The sequence below is a fragment of the Pseudopipra pipra genome, chromosome 8, assembly GCF_036250125.1.
Source record: "Pseudopipra pipra isolate bDixPip1 chromosome 8, bDixPip1.hap1, whole genome shotgun sequence".
In the NCBI taxonomy this organism is placed as follows: Eukaryota; Metazoa; Chordata; class Aves; order Passeriformes; family Pipridae; genus Pseudopipra; species Pseudopipra pipra.
The window spans coordinates 18,984,455-19,006,417 of record NC_087556.1 but is presented as its reverse complement, the minus strand read 5'-3'; the positions used below and the strand labels follow the sequence as shown (position 1 = coordinate 19,006,417).

At 40.5% G+C, this 21,963-nt stretch overlaps 2 protein-coding genes across 2 annotated transcripts in view; one reads left to right on the top strand and one right to left on the bottom strand.

The window, feature by feature from the left end:
- WDFY4 (WDFY family member 4) overlaps positions 1–21,963 on the bottom strand; it is a 130,382-nt gene that overhangs the window by 30,429 nt on the left and 77,990 nt on the right. Inside the window, exons 44-47 of the mRNA XM_064662793.1 lie at positions 16,534–16,682; positions 15,309–15,429; positions 12,680–12,765; positions 11,205–11,267 (exon numbers count right to left, since the gene is read on the bottom strand). Coding sequence (XP_064518863.1) covers positions 11,205–11,267; positions 12,680–12,765; positions 15,309–15,429; positions 16,534–16,682 — 419 coding nt within the window. The remainder of the gene's footprint in view (positions 1–11,204; positions 11,268–12,679; positions 12,766–15,308; positions 15,430–16,533; positions 16,683–21,963) is intronic.
- Positions 3,552–8,468, top strand: LRRC18 (leucine rich repeat containing 18). The gene is made up of 2 exons (XM_064662829.1): positions 3,552–4,006; positions 7,557–8,468. Exon 2 carries the CDS (start codon positions 7,591–7,593, stop codon positions 8,380–8,382), a length of 792 nt encoding a protein of 263 aa, XP_064518899.1. The 5' UTR covers positions 3,552–4,006; positions 7,557–7,590; the 3' UTR covers positions 8,383–8,468.

Sequence of the window (21,963 nt, the reverse complement as noted above, 5' to 3'; positions counted from 1 at the left end):
CCAAATTGCTTGGAATGTCTCTGCCTCCTTCTTCTTCCCTCAGCTTTATATGCTGAGTATGTCGTAGCATGGTATGGAACATCCCTTTGGCCATTTGGGATCAGCTGTCCTGGCTGTGTTCTCTCCCAACTTCTTGTGTGTCCCAAACCTCCTCACTGGTGGGACAGCACGAGGAATAGAACAGGCCTTGACTCTGTGTTAAGTGCTGCTCAGCAATAACTAAAACATCCCTGAATTAGCAACACTGTTTCCAGCACAAATTCAAATGCAATTTTCTTCCTCTACTCCAGCTCAAACCAGTACACGGATTAAAGACACTTTTAATGTTCCAAAGTAAACAGGATTACTGACATGACATGATACTGGTGGCAAGAGAGGCTTTTTCCTTTGAGTGTAATAGTTTAAACAAATTCTAAGGTGCCAGCTCAGAGTCAGGACTATTAAATTCATGAATTGTAAGGAAATAAGTTCAGTCATAGATTTTAAAACTGCTACAGGAACAACTAGCTGCTATTTCACACTCTTGTGCTCTGTATTGGACACATTAGAAATCCACAAAGGAAGGCTTAAAGTACCTTCAAAGATCTAAATAAAACATTGGAAAAGTCTATGATCATTACACTTTTATTGGATTTGCAGTAGTAAATTCTTGTAAACCACCTCTCATGCTTATGAATCATTATTTTACTGCCTATTCAATCCTGGACCAGTTAATAGTGTACATAAAGAAAAAACACTACGGTTTTCTCAACACATTACTTTATTCCTTGCTTAGGCACTCTCTTCAGAGAAAAGTATGTATCTGAGAGAAGGATTTTGCATGAACAAACATGAAACCCAGGACAAATTCTAGCACATGGTTTATAATTCCTAAGCTCTGTTTAGTTCTCCTAAGCAGATGAAACTAACAATGACAGGCTATAGTTTTATGGAAAACAGGCAACACAGAAAGGTGTAGAGGTCCAATACAGAAAAAAAAGATCTTCACTCTTTGTCCAAATAAAATTAATAGATTATATAATGGTCTAATTTACACAATGTAAATCAGAAGAAATTCCATTGATTAGGGTAGAGTTATGGTGGTTTTGCACCCCTAGTTTGAGCAACACATGGCTCAAGAATGGGGGAATTCCAAAACACAAAACAGTTATCGAGCACTTATCCTTTAAAATTCAGCCCTCTCACACTATATGTGGATTTCACAGAGCTTTGTCCCAGTGGCCTTTGTAAGGCCTCCAAGAGACATTTGGAACTCATAGAGAGTATCTCAAAGGGATGGAACAGGATCAGGATTCCTGGGATTATTTGGAATGTGGTTGGATTAGGGTGTTTGTTACAGAAAGATCAAGTTCTTCCCTTTCCACGGGGGTAGACTCACTAAAACTGCCCATGTTTATTTTAGATTTTTGGCTGAGTTAGAAATCAGGGGAGAACATTATGAAATGTTATACACAGGACTGAACTGTGCCAGTCTGTGTGTATGTTATGCAAATATACATATGTTGACTTATGGGTGCCATGACCCTCTAGTGAAACACTTGCTCTGCTTGTCACAAGCCCTAAAGAGCTAATAAGGACTCTACAAGGGTCAAAATAATCCTCTGTGCTGACTTTGGAAGCCACTACATAACTCAAAGAGGTTGACAAGTTCATCACATCATGAAAATAAGCAAGGCTAAATGTAGTCACTCCCCTGTAAAAGCCATCCTTCTGAGTCTCAGAGGACCCGGCAGGATGCTCCCTCCAAGTCCCCAGAGATTTGGAATTCTGCATTCTGCTTTGTTGACTCAGGAGCTCAGAACATGAACTGCATTACAGGCAGCTCAAGCCTATTTCTGCCTTCTCCTTGATAATCAATTAGCATTTCTTCAGCCAACACCTCTCTAGACAGCACAGCAAAAGCTCAGTGTAGATCAACGTCAACTATCCAACCTCAGTAAGTGCATTTAAAAGTAAATAAATAAATAAATATTCAAAGGTTGGTTTGTAAAAGAAACAAGAGAATTGCTTTGTAAGTTTAAATAACTAAACTTCCAGAGGGGGGTGTAATTATATGAAGTCAAGAGAAGTACCTAGATATCTATCTATATCTTAATTTATAAGGCATTTGTAGGTCACCAGACATGGTAGAATCTAAGCATGATGAGTACTAATGATGATCCACCTTTGGCTATACTATACATGAGTGATTTATTAATCCCTCTTCCATTAACTTCAGACTATGATCTCACTCTTGTGATAGCCAGTGCTCTCCATTTGCTAGAGACAGGTGGACCTCAACCCATTTGGAGATTCATTGCAGATGAGATAATCTCAAAGGATAAGATTTTGCCCCCACTGAAATTAATACTAAAATTCCAATAAACTTAATAGGTTCTTAGACTTCACAAAGCTGCTTCCATTTTCTTTTTTTCTTCTATCCCCCAGACTTCTTACAGTCTGGAAAACAGTGCAAAGGCTCTCCTAAAACCACTTTTCTTAAGGAGTCTTTGCAATTACCAAAAACATTGTAAGGAAAATTCCCTTCCTGTTAAGCCACAACTAAGGGCCAAGTCCTACTATTAAAAAAAGAATAGAAGACTTCAAAAGGAATATCAGTCTTCCCTGTGAAACAATTAAGTCTCTCTCAAACTCCGACCTAAGTGTTAGGTTAGATCACTTTAGAATAAAGGTACAGTGTCCTTCTTCTTTGACTGTAGCAGTCCACCTTCTGGGTATTCTTAACCTGTGCTCAAAGAATTGAGATATAACACAAAACTTATAAATAAACGTCATATTCAAGTAGGGCTCCTTGAAGGGGCTATGAAAGGAGAAAGGAATCTCCCTCATTTACAGAACTCTGCACCACGTGTGTTCACAGTGCCTAAACCAAGGGGAGAACATTTCCAGTGTGGAAATGATGTGGTCAATCACACTTCGGGTCGTGAAGAAACACATCCAGTACATTCTGTTTATTTGTGAGGTAAGCAGAATGCAATCTCCAACCCTGGAATCAGACAAGCACGTCAACATTATAAGCTTCTTTATACCAATAATATCCCGGACCAATTATCAGCAAGAGAGAGGCCTCAATATTGCATGTCCTGCAAATAATATATAAATAAACCACTCAGCTACTTCTTTTTTTCCAGATACTATTTTGAAATTACTGCAACTAGTTGATAAAAACTTCAGCTCGGTAACCTCAGTCATATACACAAATTTTAATAAATTCACATGCTTCAGAGGGAAATTGTACCAACTGCACCATTGAAGGGTCGCAGATAAATGAATATAAATTGCAGCTGATATCCTCTCTGCCGTACCACTGAATGAGCCTTCTGTCCTTTGTCCACATCTATCCAATTTGGCATGTGCTAAGGATGGTATCACAAGCGCTGTGAGTTTTAACACACACATACAAGTATCTATCACCGTGTTACAGCCAAGTAAAATGAAATAGCCAAAAGACTAAAACTGACAGTTAAGGAACGTTAGAAGCTGACTAACAGCTTCTAATGAGCTCCAGATGCTTTTTCTTCCTGCATAATTTTAAAATCTAACATTTCCAGGCACTGCATGCCATTCAGTTCTTCCCCCTCCAGCTCGAACTTCCATTCTGGAACCAACCATTATGCTGATGATCTCCAAGGGCGTACACTCCTGTTGCTTAGTAACAAAAGTTTCACGGGTTGCGGAAGGAGCACTGAATAGCAAGACCCTGCAGTGAGGGAAGTCCTTTTGCCACTACTATTCCCTCCACACACACAAGTTTCTTGAAGAGCTGCCATTTTCTGTCAAGAAAGTGCAATTCAGAATTCGCAGGACTGTGGAAAGGAAACTGTCCTGTGTTTCCTGCTCACAGGTTTATTTACAGACTTAAAGACTAATTCATAACTCAAAGAAGAGCAGACAGAGGACAACTATACAGTAACAGACTATGAAGGCTCAGCCCACACAACTGAGAAAAAACAAGCAGCTTGTGACATCTGTACCTTGCCTTCTAGGCCTTTCTAGCGACTAGCTGGTAAGATCTTACGCAGGGGGGCAGTCTGGCAGAATTCTTAAGATGAAACTGTTTTTGTTTATCCTTGGTGGGCTTTGGTTTTGCAAGTGAGCTTGCAGTGTGTGATAGTATGGTGGCTCTGAAGTAGTCTATAAAAGTAGGAAAACTAAGGAAGGAAACCTCTCTTGAAGTATTTGCTCATGGCAGGATTTAGTCTAAACCTGCCTGTTAGCAAAAGACTGTGTTTAAGATAGTCAGTGAATTAATCTCTCTTTCCCAACAGATCGTATCCAACAACAAGAAACGATAACAGATTTGTAAGCAGGGAAATAACAACCCACCCAAAGTGTAACTGCTTGGCTTCATGCAAAATCATTTGCTGTACAAATGCTGGTTTTAAGCTTTACATAAAAGTATTTCCATAGAAGTATTCCATGGGTGAATCAGCATGTTACCACACTGCCTGCCTACCCCCAGAGAGGTGCAGGGCATGTCTAGCTCTGCTGGGCTTGGCAGGCCTGCTCTGCACTGTGCAGACTTCCAAGGGGAAAGTCAGAGGAAATATGCATTCTTCTAGGATTAGATCTCCTTCTTAGGACAGACCTAAGATACAGTGGGTTATGACTGACCCCTGTGCAAGTGCTTAAATGCAGATAAGGAGTAATCCTCTATCCTTCCTTGCCTCAGAGAGACACTGACAGTCTTGGTCCTGATGCTCAAGGTCTGTTCCATCCCTGCAGCTCCCAGTGACACTACCACAGACAGCATGATGCCCTTGACATACATTTTCTATTAATTTCTGTATTAGGTCAGCCTCATAGCTCTGGGCCTATGAAATGCTCCTAAAGCTCTGGGGTTAGCTCTCAGCTTTCAAAACCCCAATCCAGACCAAAGATTTTGCCAAGTGTGGATAGAAGGGGAAAGGGTTTTCTTGTCAAGATCCTCTTTAGTGAGACCTTATAACAGTTCCTAAGGACTTAGGTCATCCTAATCAGTGCATCTTAGAGGTTCACAGTAGGATTTTAATAAATCCAACTATAGGAGGCAGGGTGAAGAGAAACCTCTTAAAAATCTGAAAGTTCCAGGTTCAAACTTTGTAACAGGTTGGAAGGGGTTATTGACAGAGAAATACCCAAACCCAAGAGGTTAAACTGCAGGGTTACTACTGCCAAGCCTCCCGCACTCAATCTTGTACGCCAGGCTCCCTCTAGTGCTGCCAGGCAAGCACAGCGCAGAGGGACACCAGCGCTGGGAACCAGCATTACCAGAACAGCGGCAGAACTGGCTGATTTTTTACCTCGCTGTTTTTTTTTTTTTAAAAATAAGAAAGGAAATTGTTTTGGCTCAATGTTCCCCTCTTGGATTTTAAATGAAAAATAATATAAAAAATTACTAGGAACTAAAGGAAATGTTTTATTTCCAAGAGTTTTAAAGATGTTTTAAAAAGCATTTAAAAGAAATTATAATTTTGAAATTAGTAAAAATACATATCTTTCCTTGAAACTCCCATTCAATGTATTAAAAGCATACAAATGCACTGAATGTTCTGATCAACTCATCCAACACAAAATTCTAAAAAAGAAAAAGTTGGACCTAAAAGTCACCTGGTTCACACCGATTAACAGGAAGCAGAAAGTCTCCTTCCATCGAGCCAACACATAAGGAAGCTACCCTACAGATCTTTTTCTGAAGCATGGTAGTCACCCTCTGTGCACCAGAAAGGACTCAGGGTGTCCTGTACCAGCACCAGGCTCTGGCATCTCCTACACAGCTGAGTTTTATCTTCACAGAATTGACAACAAGAACATTGCATAAAATCCTTAAAATGAGTGAGCTGTGATTAGAAAACCCTGCTATTTTAATCTCCAGAACTTCCTACTCAGTCCTGGGCAAATTAGTTAAGCTAACATCAACAAAGGTGGAAAGAGTACTTTACTTACACTGTAGAGTACTTTGCTTCAGTTACCAGTCCACACTGTGGAAAAAATAGCACTGATATTGCCCTTTGGGCACTGCAGGATTAAATACAGCGAAGAGTAAGAGGCCTTCAGATATAATGGTAAGTAAGTACTGGTGAGAGACAGAAACATGGGAGTGACACACAGAAAGATTTAACTGTGTTTAAATATTTTTATATAAAATAACAAAGATTCTATTTTGGAGCATACCCTCAGGGCAAGACTGAATCCAGTGTGCTGCTTCCAGTACTTTCTGAAGCATCTGCCTCATTACTGAGCTCTTGGGAGTGTGGGTAGTAGCTGGGAGAGATTCCCCCTGCTTTTGTATTATTTTGGGCTGTGGCATGTAATTGAAAAGGAGCTGAAACGCCTTAGCTGTAGCCTGAGCTTCCCCTTCACGTATTCGCACATGATTAATGAGTAGCCAAAAAGCCTGAAGGGTTTGTAATGAAGCCTTTCTAATAGGGAAATGTATTGTAGACAAATCCATATTTTGTCCCAAACAATCATTCATCAAAGCTTCAATTTGACTCTCCACAATTAAATGCCAGAGCACCCAAACCATCCTGAGGTTAGCCAGCTGTAACCCACGCTCATCTCTGAACTCTGGCTGAGAGGGACATTGTCATCCATTTCCAGGGAATCAGCATATTTCCTTTGTCACTAACTATAATTAGTAGCTGTATTTGATGATCTTCAATTAGAGAGAGTTCACCAAACCTGAGACTAAATGGACTGTTCTTACAGGCCTCAATTCAACAAAGCACGTAACACATGCTGAGCATCAGTATGAGTCAAAAGTCTGAGTAGAATACCTACATGCATTTTTCTGAGGGCAGGGCACCTTCGCAGTGGGAGACCACCTATCCTACAGCACAGATGAAAAGACAAGGTTGGAGTACCCAGAGGAGACACTTAGCAAGGCCTGGTTTAACATGTCATTAAGCAGCACTTGACACCAATCCCTCTTGCAGTCTGCCCTGCAGGTGATGTATCAATTGCCAACAGTGCTGGCAAATCTGGGAGCACACTAGGTTAAAAAAAGACTCATAATAATTTCCTTTTAACACTTAATCTTTCAATAGCATCCAGGGTCCAAATCTTAGGTCCATTAAACAGGACATTTAACCAACCTGTTAGCAGATGCCAGGCCTGTAAAGAAGGCAACTGTTTATCTGGTAGAACGAGACAATTTTGGACAGCTTCTTTTAATGCAGTCTCTAAGGACTGGATTGAGACCTACATTACATTTTGCTTCAGTCCTCAAATGGCCGATGGATAATAACACATTTCATTTTGTTTCACAACATCCTCGGCTTAAATCAGTATTTAGGGATGAAAGACAGCAAATGTCTCCCACTTGTAATTTCACCCTGTAATTCAATATAGGTGTTACATTGCAATAAAATCATATTGTATATTATCAGAGTTTCACCTACTCAAAATACTTTAGGAAGAACTTTCAGAGTTGCAGCTTCAGGGTTGAAAAGTCTTGATCTCAAAAAAAAAAAAAAGACTTCTGAAGAATCTAATGTTAACATTAATTTATAACTGTGTGATTAACAGCCATGGCTTTCAAAGGCTTTATTGGAGTTTCCACATTTTATCCACAGAGTCTCGTGTGTCTGTCTATCTCTTGGTGGAGACATGGCCAAGGGGAAAGCAAAAGGTCCACAAGGGAAAAGGATCACCTTGAAGATGGCCAAAAATTCAATCCGGGTAAGTTTTAGTGGAAGGCGCCGTCTTGACTTAAGCAAAATGGGCATCGCCACCTTCCCCAAATGCATTCTGGAACTGGCTGGTGATGTGGACGAACTTGATTTGAGCAGAAACATGTTGAGAAAGATTCCAAACACCATTGAGAAGTTCCAGAACCTGCTCTGGTTGGACCTGCATAGTAATCAGCTTGATGAGCTGCCCAAGGAAATAGGCTCACTTCAGAACCTTACTTTCCTGAACATATGCAACAACAAGTTGACCACAGAAAGTCTGCCAGAGGAGTTGAACCTTCTCAAGAACCTCAAGACTCTTAACCTTGGCTTGAACTGTCTTGAGACTGTTCCCACCACTCTTGGGGCCCTGAGGGAACTCGTTGATCTAGGTCTCTTTGACAACGTCTTGACCACCATACCAAAGAGTGTGAAAAATCTCCCCAAGATTGAGAGAATGAATGTAAAAAGAAACCCTTTACGAGAGTTAGAAAAGCCAGAGGAGGAGATTGACACCATTAAACGCATAGAAACACTTCACTTAATAGAAGAGAAAGACCTATGCTCTTCCTGCCTGAAGAAGTGTAAGGGTGAGAAGGATGAGCTGCACAGGCTGGAGGACATGACACCTAGCTCCTCCAAGGAGCTAAGTTTCCCTTTACTCCTTACACCCAATTCCTCTGCAAAGGATAATCAAGAAGAATGGAGAGTAAGAAGCACAGATCCTTGAAATATACCCAGGCACTCCACATATCATGTGCTATGAAGTCCAGTCCAAAAAAGAAAGAAAAAAAAATAAAGCTGACCTCCCTCTTCCTCTGTTTTCCTGCTCTTCTTCTTTAAAGCTCTGCTCTGTTTTAGAAACTGACCTCTGTGATCTCTAAACTGAAAACCAAAACAACTAAAACAGATGTATATTTGGGAAGGGCTATTTTGATCTGGGCCTGTTCCTACAACATGTTCTCCATGTTTGGGTGGTTTTGGGGTCTTTTGTTTGTGCATGTGTCCAGTGAAGGGATCTTTTAAAAGGTTTTTCTAGCAAATCTATTCGCACCACTAAGCCCCAGACATTAGTTGTGTTCATTTTCGTACGGTGAGAAACAGTTACTCTAGTCTCAGTAAATACAGTTTGGAGGAAAACCCACAGACCTGGGAAACTTCTGAGGCTGGTGGCTGCCACCAAGCTCTCAGAGAGTCCCAGATAGGCACTGTCAGTGTCAGAACTGTGAGGCTGTTCCAATTCAGAGGCAGCAGCTACAAATGTTATGCTCAGGAATAACTAAGCAGTGCAAACACAATGCTTAAAGATAGACAACCCATGATCCTATTTTGCCATCAAGGGGCCAAACTTTGCATAAGCAAGTTCTTTGGGATTTTGGGTGCTATACCTAGGTGCAGCAATCTCCAAGTTGCACAATACAGTCAGCACCACTGCCCATACTCATTGTGTTTTGTCTGCCTCTGAGTATCCCTCCAAGGAAGCTGCAGAAGGGAGAAGGGGTAGGGAAAAGGTTTCTTTCTGGGATCCCAGGCTTATCACTTAGGCCGTGACTAAAGTGATTAAGAAGAGTCATCATCTTCCATGATGCAAGAGTCAGTTTGTGAATTGATGAAGTCAGGTCTGGTGTTCCCACACTACTTTTAGCTTTCCATTCACACGCTCATATGCTTGTGTGCACCTGAGCACACACATTCACTTGCTCACATCACATCCCTAGGGCAGAGATTGCTGAGAGCCTGCAAACAGCAATATACAGGTACAAGCAATGAGCAGATTATAAAGGCAGTCAAGCATGACACGAGAAGAAGTGCTGGCAGTGACCGTAATAACCTGTGGTGACGGCAAACATTTAAGTATATTGAAATGAACGATAAAGTGCCAGGAGCACTTTATTTTTTAAATTACTACAGTAGAGCCTGAGAGTTGGAACTCTTGTGTATTTCCTATGGACTAGGTGGAGAAAACTATATGGGGTTTCCCAGAAATGCTATTACCTCAATGCCATGTAATGCATCAAACTAGTAATTTCTTCTTTCCATGCTTCCACTGTGCAATTATTAATAGTGTGTCTGGACCAAGAGCCAAATCAGGCCTTCCTCCCTGTCTCAGGTAGGGCAGATAAAACTTGGATGCTGTGGAAGATGGCCATTGCACTCCTAGATGGGGACAGAGCCCTATATGCTGCTTTTGAAATTTTCTAATTCAGAAGCAGCTCCAAAATTCAAACAAGGGAAAAGTAAACTCATCAGGTCCTCAGTCCTTCAGTTCTGCCTGGAGCTTGGTAAAGTGAAGCACACCTCCTAAAGTTATTTTCACTAGCTTTCCACTTAAGCACAACTTTTCTGGGATCATTACTTACGCAGTGGTACTATCTTATGTTTGTTTCAGTTCATTCTCTAACATGGTCCAGCCAAAGCTCTGCCAAAGCTCTCCTACGTTCTTGGAGCGAGTAACAGGGTCTTCTCTCAGCTAATGGAGTAAAACTGAAGACAGAGCCTTATGGGATTCAGGACAGGCTACTTTAGACCTAGATATGCAGCTTGCCTCAATCTCTGAGATTAAACATGAATCAAGTGCTTCCCACAACAACCACAAGCCCAGTTAATGCCCAAAGTTCCTAATGCTGTAGTGCATCTTAAGATATTCACACCAGTTGAGCACCCAGGAAGCACAGGGAAAGGAAGCCCTGGGGTGAGTTACTATGTACTCCACACAGAACAGACACCATGCTCCACACAGTCAACCATTCCCTCTGGCATAGGTTAGGCTCTAGCCAGAGCTGGCTGCAGACCGCATTGATACTTTTTGCCCATTGATGACTGGATGAAAATGCTCACTTATAAGATAGGTAATGATCTACAACAGGTAGACTGAATTAAAGAACACAGATGACACAGGCCACAACAGCTCACAGGAGCAATCTGCCCCTTAGGTCGCAACAGTATTTCAGCCTCAGGTGATCATTTCAGAGGACACCAATTAGGTACTTAGGGTTGTGTTCCTCAGATACCCAAATTGAGAAAAATTACAGGTATGCACGTAACTCGTGGTCAGCATGAAATGTGCTCTCAATCACCTGCCACTAGGAGAAAACCTTTTTTTTCCTGCAGTGGTAAATCTGAGGGACAAGTCTCAATCTCCACTGTACAGCTAATATAACATACCAAAAGATCCATGTGTACATCTATCACTGTCTGCCCTAAGCACGCAGTGAAGAGGTCATTATGCAGAAGCATTACGGATTAGCTCTAACCTTATCTCACTGACTGTCTGTTCCCACAGTAACCATCTGTGTAGAGTTTACCAATAAAGTAATATTAAGGAGATAATAATTATCAATCAACTGTGCATGATCACCTACTCAACACTATCTTCATGTCTCCATAGTGTGGATGATATATGCTAGAATGCTTTTTGGAGCTCTAGCAACATCTTTGGATCTTTAAAATAGGGGACACAAATAGATAAGTTTCTGTATGCTTTGCTTTAAAATGCAACTTATTGAAACAATTGTACTTATCTACAGATATACAGTGTTTCCTATGATTTACCTTATATTCAGGGACTCTTCTGTTATCCCCTTTGACTTCAAAGCAGGCTGGAAAGAGCAAAATCTATAGGAGATATATGAAAGGTCACATTACATTTATGTAAATGTTTATTAGGATACATTACATATGTATATAACTAATATCATGTCCTCAACAACAACTTTCTTCCTGAAGGATGCCACAGCATTTCACTGAGACTCTAATCTAGAATAAAGCTGTAAGACAACACAGCAAAAGTATACATCTAGTATTAAGGAGTTACCTGTGGGCTGGATAAAAGCAGTTTCTTTCCCAAACAGGACTTTGAATTTATATATAGGGCTATGGACTTATGATCAGGTGATTTAAGGGGCTATTACAGCCAGAGAATAAGAACCCACTCAGACATTTATTTAGGAAAAATGGCAGAAAGGAATACCAACCGACATCTCAACCATTCCTCTTTATATTTGCTGTGGGTTTTATGATGTCAGACAAACTGTACCCTTGGAATACATAGGTTTTGTGACCTTCGGCTGAAGATCAAAACCTCATGTTGAACTGCCTTTGAAAGATTCCCCCAAGAGATACTTGTCAGAGCTCAAAGACAGCAAAGACTAAACAAAGCAGCTGGCCCTGTGATTCTAAGTAGTCACACTATGCAGCCAATTTGGAAAGGAAGATTAAATAAATTTGCATTGACTTTTTTATGCAATACTCCTATAGGAACTGTTCAGAGGTTTCAGGAGCGAAAGGAATTGCTGTGATTGTTTAGAAATTAATGGTACCAATCCTCAGTTCAGGCTGAAGCATTTACCACAGGAGAAATACTGGTATTGAAGTGTTTCTCCTGTGTAAAGGCCAGTGAATGTAATCCTGATATAATGGTTAGAACTACAGTAGAAAAAAAAATGCAAGAAAATAAAGTGCAAATTAATCACTTCATAGTCTTACATTCAAGTTCCATTTAACAAGACAAGCATATAGGGAGAAATCTTTTTTAAATAAAAATGCCATTGATAAAAGTTAACGCCACACCAAACATAAAGTCAGTGTTAGAGAGGCAAAAATATTTTATTCCTGAAGAATCTAATGACACTTTGTGTGTTGGAAAAAGCAGGAAGAAATCTTCTTTCGCCCAGTACTTTGAGGTGAGGTGGAGGTGGCTCTCATCTCAGTGGGAGGAAGGAGTACAGCTACAATTGCAGTTTCCTGGGATGCAGGGTCACACAACACACCACTGGGTGCTAGAAAAGTCCTACACACGCATTAGATCCCTTGATAAATCAGTGGCTGTTTAATGCTCCAACGAATTCACAGGTCAGCAAAAGGAAAATTTCATAGCTTAAGTGTAACCCATTAAAGCCCAAGGAGCTGAAATTGAAAATAAAGCTGCTGCGGCAACACAACACAGACACTTTAGGCCAGGATAAATAGGGGTGGTAGACCAGGAGCATCACTTGGGTATTCCCATGTTATTATGAGATAGTCATTACCTTTTAAATATCTTATTTCGGTCGCTGTCGTGGAAGACAAGAAATCTGGAGTAACCATTTTTGAAGAATATTTCCAAGGCAATCTCCTGGAAAGGAGATTTACAGTGTGAAGAGCTGCAGAGCAAAGCCTAGTGCTGTAAAAAGGTCCATTAAGGCCTGTCCAATTCTTCAGGGCTTTAAAAAAGGGGACCTTGACTTTGTACGAAGTGTGAAGAAGTAAAGCAAAATATGTCTACTATTCTATATTTCTCTAACTGTAGGAACAGTCCTACTGGGTGACTTGGAGTTCAAATGCTTCTTTGAAACAAAACCAAACTCCAGATATTGGTGCCATCACTCACCTTTTCCTGCTGCTTCTGAAATATTTTTATTTTGAAATCTTGGTGTGATTAATAAGACAACAGTTGCATTAATTTCCAATTAGGTGTTAAAGATAACACAAAGAGGGGATTCTAAGTAAGAGTTTATTATAGAAAGCAACCACACTACTTTCTAAATTGAGAGCTAAAGAGAACTACCCAAATTTCTCCTGAAAAGAAGAAGCAGCAAAGAAGGAAGGGGAATTTATGGCATTTCTCACTGAAGCTTTGAAGAATTAAAGTTGAAAGAAAACTTCACTCTCTTTCCCCCCCGCAATGTCTCCACACATTGCTATGTTGGACATTTGAATATAATCCTATTATTTACTCAGTGAGTGGTCCTTTCCCCCCCATATCATTCAAGTAAAACTATAAATAACATGCAGTGTCTGCGAACCCAGACATGAGTTTCAATCCAAATGTGGCAGGTGCAACACAAACCTAGAGAAACACCATAGTGGCAACTGCCTCATACATGATTCACAAATAAAGTATAAAGTAGAAAGGTAATACGAGAGCAGCTATGACAATAAACAGAGCATTTGCTCTGAAGCTCAGCTTTCCAAACCAAGTCTGCTCAAGTGTTGCCATTACAGAATTAGGCCATGTGGTTTCACAGTGCTTTGCTCTGGGCTGGGCTGTGTGCATGAAAAGCAGGAGATCAGCTCTGAGGGACAGTAGCTGCCTAAACAGCTGATCACCTGTCCTGCAGGGAAAGTATAAGGATTCAGGTTTCCTCTTTTTCCACAATATTTTTTCAAAGAAGTTTGTGACAGAGTCCTAGTACAAGCCTGATACAGATACTTGAGTTTTCAGTTTATTGAAACATATAAAAAACAAAGGCCCTGGTACAAAAAAAACCAAACCAAACCAAAGCCAAAAAACAACCAAACCAAAAAAAACCCTAAAAACAAACAAAAAACCACCACCAAACAAACAAAAAACTAAAACCCAAAACCAAACCAAACCAACAAAACAAAAAACCACAAACAAAACAAAACAAAAACAAAAAACCTACCACAAACCCCCTTGAACCAACAAACCCAGCCTTTGCCACAGGCCCATTCAGAGACTGCTTCTACTCATCTCCACTTTTCATTTTGGGTCAAACCAAACATTTCTATTTTGCATGTTTTAATAAATTCATGCATACACAGATGTGAATATGTGAGTAGTCAGCAAGTTTCCACTGGCAACTTTATGCTATTCACGAAACAGAAGAGGTGATGGTTCTGTTGCTCAGGCTGGTCACCAGTGATGTAAGAAAATAAGCTTCTCACAGTTACTCAGAACATGACTTAACATTCCTATACATCCTTGGCAAGTGACCTAACCACTGAAATATGCTATATCCTAAAGCAAGTCTCACCTACTAAAATTGTCCATTTTACATACATAATTAAATGAAATAAAACACGGCTGACTCATGGATGAGTGCCATACTACATGAATAAGACAATTATCAGCTCCATTTTCTCTAGCTTCTGAATTTTCCAGATGATTTCTTAATTCTCTGCTGAATCTCAACCTTCCAAAAATGAATTAAAAATAACAAGCAACTAGTTATGGCTGCTTCAAAACTCCATATTTTTGACAAATCTGTGAATTACTCTTTAGACTATACCAAAACCCTCTAAACAAGTACAGGCTCTGGTGCTGCAAGAAGCTCTAGCTACAATTCTTCTGTGGTTCTCATCACAGGCTCACCTAAACCAGACAAAACTAAAAGGGTACCAGGCCACTGGTGATGAGTAGTTCCTGGGTATTGCACTAACAGCACAAAGGATTTGAATTCTCTGTTCTGGCTTATGTTTTTTTTATTGAACCACATGCACAACTTGGAAGTTATTCCAAGAGGCCCAGGGTGAGTGTGTTACACATACCCATAATCCACTGATGTCATAACTACTGAAGTGTGTGGGAGATGAGTATTACTGAAAGTCATCCACTTACTGGGAGCTTCCATCAAAACACAGGAAATTGACTTCAAGTCTAATTTTCAAAAATATTGAGATAAAGTGTGAACAACACTGTTAGTCTAACAACTAATAAGCCAACCACTCCAGTGAGGGTGCTTAAACACTCTGGTGAATATAAAAAGGAGTTTGTATTACCAAAGGCTGATGGAAACAATGATGGGAGCAAAAGGATTTTGGGACTCAAGCAAAGAAATCTCCACAGTCAGTGAAAATTGAGCTAGCAGTTTCCAGTCATGTGTCATTAGTGCTGTTGCAGCCTTCCCTCAAATGACTAAGCATGTCAGTTCCTACCTGCAGAAGAAACCGCATCAGATGAATCTCTTTTATATCATGATACGAATAACGGGAACACATCTGGTCTCCCACAGCATGATCTTTATGACATAAGTTGAAAATAAATGGATCACTGATGCTGGAAGAGAAAAAATATATATATAAAAAATCAAAAAAATTAATTTGAAACAAAACACACCTGATGAGCCCTCACGAACATCCAGGTCCTCCCTAAAGGAAAATACAAATATAAAGAGATAGCAAGATCAACTGGGCCATACATGAACTGAAAACAAAGCTAAATACTAAAGGTTCTCCAGTTAAAGAGCCTGTGGAGGCTAAGGGCAGGTTTGGAGTTATTTTAGTACATGCAAATAGGCAATGTTTTGCACACACTGAACTATAAGAATCAGGGAGGGAAGGAGCTCGATGGGAGAACTTGAAAGCCTGGGTCGAGGGCAAGTGTTATATGGACACACAGCTACTGTAAACAGCAATTACTTGGAACTAATAATCAAGCAATTAATTCATTATTATTTTAGTTGTGTATATGTATTCGAATTGCTATCTACAGCCTAGCTCACAGAAAATCCCATAGGAAAGCAACCTAAGCTTTTATCAGACCCAGTCTAATCAATCCTTAAGTCACTTGATCAGATTGACTGATATTGGACTTACTAAGATTTGGATGCAGAGCAGACAGTCAAGGAGTAAAATCACTGTGTTACCCTCTGTCCCACTGGGCTTTGCACATGAGCACAAAGTATGCACAAAGAGCTTAGTCTAACAGACTCATTTTCAGTATTGATTGCTTTCAATAAATCATGAGCCAAAGAGTGTGCCAAATATTAATTACGATTCTCTCTTGGAGAAACAAACAAAAAACTTATGAGACAGTGAAGTTAAAGGCCGTTGTACTGACTGTTCCATATGAATAAAAGATGTGAGCCACTCAGAAAGAAACATTAACAACACTTATAATAACTGAAAACCAGCAATGTATGGGTGAGACTGTCCGCCATCTCCATCTGTTGAAGATGGGAGTTCTCATTCTCAAAGCCTGTGCACAAGCATCTACATTAGTTATGTTAAACAATTCTTTGAACAAATAGAAAGGATGGCAAATTTCTTGCTGTGCTACTATGCTCGTTGAAATCCCCTCAAAGTCTGTGCAAATTCAAGGTATCCATGTGCCAATACTGAAGTTAACCAAGCAGATCTCTGGAAGGAAAGGATGACTCACCTGGACAAGCAGTGACGAGTACAGTAGACTTCTTCTAGAGGGGACAACACAAAGCACTCGCAGATGTAGAAGTGCTCTTTGCCAAAGAGCAACACTCCTTCCAATGCTGTATGGCCCTGCACAACTGCCACAGAGCACTTGAATGTGACCTAGTATGGATGCAAGCAGAATGAAGCCAGGAGTTGGTAACACAGGAGACAGAGACAGCAGGGAGCTAGACTCAATGATGCAGAAGAACATATGTTTGTACCAAAACAGCTGCCATATTGATTGGCAGGGATGAGGCCACAAAATCACCATACGACTGACAGTGCCTGCTTCTGTGGTACTAGTAGTGGGAAGGTCTGATACACTTTTCCACAGTTCTAAAACACAATTTAGAAGCATTGGGAATTTTTCAACCAAGTAGTTCTTCTGTCATGTATGCCAGTTCATGGAATTGACTGATTTTGATAAAGAAAAGAAAGCCTTTTTTCTGGAACAGTTTCTATGGCTGAGAGATGGTGCAAAAAATAAACAGAACAATACAGGGACCAGAAAAATCCAACCATCCGGAAAATTGTGTGGGCTGTAGGAAATTTAAAAATTGTGACTTTAAATCAAGCAGTAATTCATTCCAAAGAATTTCCCTTACATTTAGAGGCATGAAGTTCCTTATTTTTCTTGTCTCTTGATACAATATTCTACATATACTCAGCTCCAAAAGCACAGTCCACTGGTTATCACAGTCAACTGTGAGGATCAAGGTCAACTCACTGTTGTGGCCAGTTTCAACCAGAACTGTCAACCAGTGTCTCCTACATTCCCAGGGCAGGAGGCAGGAGCTAATCATCAGTCTGTTAGCCCAGTCTGAAGCACCTTCTATTTGCAAAAACCCCTTAAAACATTCATTCTACAACAAAACACTAATGCTTCCAAAATCTTGAAACACTAATAGTACCTTCCATACTAAGAAAACTACTCACTGCTGAGCTCTCCCTGTAAATTAACACAATCCTGAACTGCATACAATCCAGAAATGAGTATAACATTTTGCAAGCTGAGTCCATCTGAAAATGCAAGGACCAGAGGGCTGCATATGGAGGAGTTAGAGAGGAAGAAGTTTCTTGGTTCAGAAATCTAGTGCAAGGTTCTTAAGAGAACAGATTAACGAGTATGAGAAATATGACGAAGTCAGTTTTTCTCTTAAGATCTCAATGATCTTATCTCTACCAAACTTTGTAAGAAAAAGGGTGCTGCATTATTTTTTGTGCATGCCCAGAAATGGCATTGGTTTTACTAGATCATGTGAAGTCTACACAATGATATGTAGACTAAGTATGGTTCTCCTTTGCTCTCTGCCTTTGTTCCTAACCTCACTATTTCTGCAAACAAATCTACAGCCTTCCTTGCCTCCATCCCAAAATACACATAAGCTAGCTCAGGTCAGCTGAAACGGGCCTGCACTGATACATAAACTTTCAGTCTTTGATGCCAGCATAACATAAATAGTAAATATATAAATAAATGAAATAAAATCTTGTTTCTACGTTTAAATATTTTTACTGCAAAGCAATTATTTTACCAACAAAATGGAGTGGTTCATTGTGAAATCACTTAGTGGGCACAGAAAATTGTTTTCTTCATTCTGGGTTTAAAAAAAACGGCCCGGAAGATTTCTGTGGATAATTTTTGGTGAAAATCCCTTCAATTTTTTTCCCTCCTATGAATAATTTCCAAGAGGAAGGTAGAATTTTTCCATCACCTCTCATGCAGATCCCACAGGAATGCCTGTCTCTGTGGGGATATGCCAACCACAGAACTCTCTGAGCTGGAGTGCCTGCCATTATGTGTTTAGAGACATATGCTTGCACTGAGAATACTGGGGAATTCTGCTCACATTAGCAAACCACAGGGTTTTCTGAAGTAATTAAATAGCAGAAAGATCACTTCTTCCCAAAAGGAAGGTAACCGAATATTGAAACATCAGGCAGTTGTATAAAATAGCTACATGGACACAAAGTTGAAATCTTTGAAAGGCTTCTAAGAAATCCCCTTCATCAGACCCAGAGATCATGTGTGTGGTTTTAGGAGGGACATGGATTGTGAAGGAGGCCTGCTCATGATCACTAATATGGTCTGGCAAAAATAATCACTTTGTTATTCCACCAAAGGCAGGACCAGGGTACATTAGCAGACCTTGAGAGAGGTCCTTGAGAGCATGAACCTCTCTTTCTCAAACCTTAAACTCTAAGCCCCAGTACATTCTGTCTCCTGTACTATCCAACCAGTAACAGTCATTTGTATCAATTCCATTTCTTCAATTTGACATTATTTCTTCAAATTTATATTATTATTAAATACATCTGTACTATTAGAAATACTTGGGCTGAGTAAATTTTTTTCATTTTGGGGAACATGACTCATTTTATTGCAGGTGAATAAGAAAGATCTGACAAAGAGTTCTACTAGGGAATCTCCATCAGAACAGTCCTGTACCTACAAGTCTTCTACCTTCAGTCTTGCATTGAAACACCAAGCAGCTTGAAATTATCATAAATTAGATAAAAACTTCCATTTTCTGTCAAAATGGATCACAATCCCGTTCACAAGCTACTAGAATCATTAATCAACGAAGCAAACATGACATAAAATAATTGAATAATTACCTTCTAAGGTATTGCCCAAAGCCCTGCATCTCTTGATTGCTGTGTTCATTCAGATGTACAGGAGAATTAAAGCTAAAGGCATAGGTTTTTCTCTTATTTTTTAGAAGACCTGTTTCTAAGTGTTCTAGTTGCATTTAAGCCAACAGCCATAAAAGCATATTCTACTCTGGAGTTCAAGAGCCAGATTTCTAAAAGAATTACATGCTTGAAGACGCAAACAGTCTTGATACAGTTTCCAAAAACACAATAGGGGTTAAGCATCTATTCCTACAGGCTCTACCAGCGTTAGCATGGTCCCTCCCAGGAAAAATACAGGAATGCAAGGAAATTAAAGTCACAAAACCATGTCTCTGGAACACACCCATGCAATCTCTTGAGTATAGCATTTTTATTGAATAAGTACAAAAGAATGGCTACTCCAAGTCAGTTCAGAGGTCCACCTAAACAATTCTCCTGTATCTTCTAACAGAGCCTTATAAAAAGAGTATAAGAAATGTGCTTGGCATGGGCTGATTCTTGATCTTCATATGCCTTCTAAGCAATCAGTGGCTTAGGGGCTTACTGAATCCCCTTCCTCCTGCTCATTGCCATATCTCATGTTTACCTATAAACACTCACAGCTTACTCTAATCACTTGCTCAGCAAAAGCTACAAAAACTTTGCATGATACACATAAAAACAATGCATTCAGGTAGCACTGTATCAGGAATCACAGAGATGAAACCTGTGCTTATGTACTCTTTCTGCCCTTTCTGTTTTTTATAAAGAGGAATCACAGGGTGCATCAGCTACAAAGGTCCTATCAGTAAAGTAGGGTAAGTGTTATTTAGGGCCACAGAGTTTAAAATTACTAAGAGTACATGAAATCAAATACGTTGCTTTCACAATTTTTGCTAGGGAAACAGATATGTGTTGCCATGGTAAGAGAGAGCAATACAGGTCCACCTCTCTGTACCACTGACAAGACCTTTCCTGCAATGATTGTTAGGTTGCTTGTTGCTGAAGTCTCATCTTACTTTGAAACCGTCACACACGCGCCTCATTAATCACAGCTTAAGAATACATGACAGGTTGCTTCATTCCCTCCAGCTGCTCAGTGGAGCAGTTTCCAAAAGAAACTAAATCAGCTTGGCCTAGTCTTTAGTGGTAGGGGCTGTAGGCTTGTGTTTGGTCACATCAGAACTGTTACAAACAGTGGATCCAACTTCTTCTGCTCAGACTTCAGTGAAACCACTGCTATCTCTAGAAAGCAAGCCTTGTGGTCACACCTTTGCTTTAGAAGACCCAGGGCACGTTCCTTTTTTGGTGTAATCACCACTCACCCTCCCTCCCTCACTCCACTGCAGCAAAAATCACTTCTTTTGTATGCACTTCTCAGGTTTTAACAACTTCCCAAATGCTGCAAGGAAAGAATATCACACATTTGGGGAAAAGGGAGGGTGGCAGAAGAAAGTTCTGTTCTTGTACATGGTTGTGGGCACTGGGACTGCTCTTTGTCCTTGCTTTCTGTGATGAAAGCTGCCATCTGTCCCAACCCATCACCAGTCTAAAAAGCTGGCATCTCTTAGCTGATGATAGCATCTGGAAGACAGTTCTGATAGGATTGTGCTCATACCTCTTGTACACCCAGACATCTCTGTCTCACTCCAGGCTCCTCTCAAACAGAAAATGCTGCCAAAAACTAACATGAGCCCTTAAATTTCCCCATAGGGTCGGTTCATTCAAGTTCATGCCCTTCCCAGTGCTTCAAGAATAATCACAGCAAAGTCTGCCTGCTCCTTGACTTGATGCATCATTCTATGGAAAAAAACTGTTAGGGAATCAGCTGTGTCTGCTGGAGGGCCCTGGTGCTTGTCAGGTGCTCTGCAGAGATCCAGAGAGCAGCTACAGCCTTAAAATTGAAAGATGTTTTTCATCAAGGTGAACATTAAAAAAAAAACCAAACCCAGAAGCAGATATAAAGGTAGAATGCTAGGAGGTATCCATGGAACACCAAGTAGTATTGTGAAGGGGCACATCCAGAAGATCAGAGATCTGGTTAAAGATATTCTGATAGGGGGTTTTGTGACATTCACAGCAGAGTCACACCCTGTCTTTTGCATGTAGCTGTAAAGTTGTTCACTGAGTTGAGGTAGGGCTGGAGGAGCATGGGCTGGGGAAGGAGCTCCCAGCAGCCTCTCCACTGCTGCAGAAACCCAGGTAGAGCAAGTCAGACAAGTAATGATCAGCAACACTTAGTCCTTCTTCAGACACTCGCATCTGAACACAGAGCTTCACACTGAAAATGCTTATTACTGCTTAGCACCCCTTCCTGCAGTGGGGTAGCCATTACTATCTCTGGGCCTGCAGCAGCAAAGGAAGAGAAGAAGCTGAGGCACAGAAAAGGGAAATGCCAAGAACTTGGCCACCCAATCCTCTCCTTTGACCACAATAGCTGCTCCCTGTTCACACTGCACATCAGCGCACATAAGGTTCCTTACTGCTGCATCCGCACAGTGGGATGAAGTGTAACAGTGTTCCCATGAAAACAGGCCTTTCTTAATGTTTTGTTTCACTTTCTACAGTTTCCTGAGGAGGTGAACTGGAGAGGGAGGTGCTGCTCTCTTCTCTTTTGTACCCAGTGATGGGATGCATGGGAATGGCTCAAAGCTGCACCAGGGTAGGTTTAGGCTGCACATGAGGAAGCATTTCTTTATGAAGAGGGTGGTCAAACACTGGAACAGGATTCCTTGAGAGGTGGTTTCTGCCCCAACCCCACCAATGTTTTGGTGTTTCGATGACA

Coding starts and splice junctions, on each gene's coding strand:
- LRRC18 (XM_064662829.1), top strand. CDS start 7,591: ATGGCCAAGGGGAAAGCAAAAGGTCCACAAGGGAAAAGGATCACCTTG.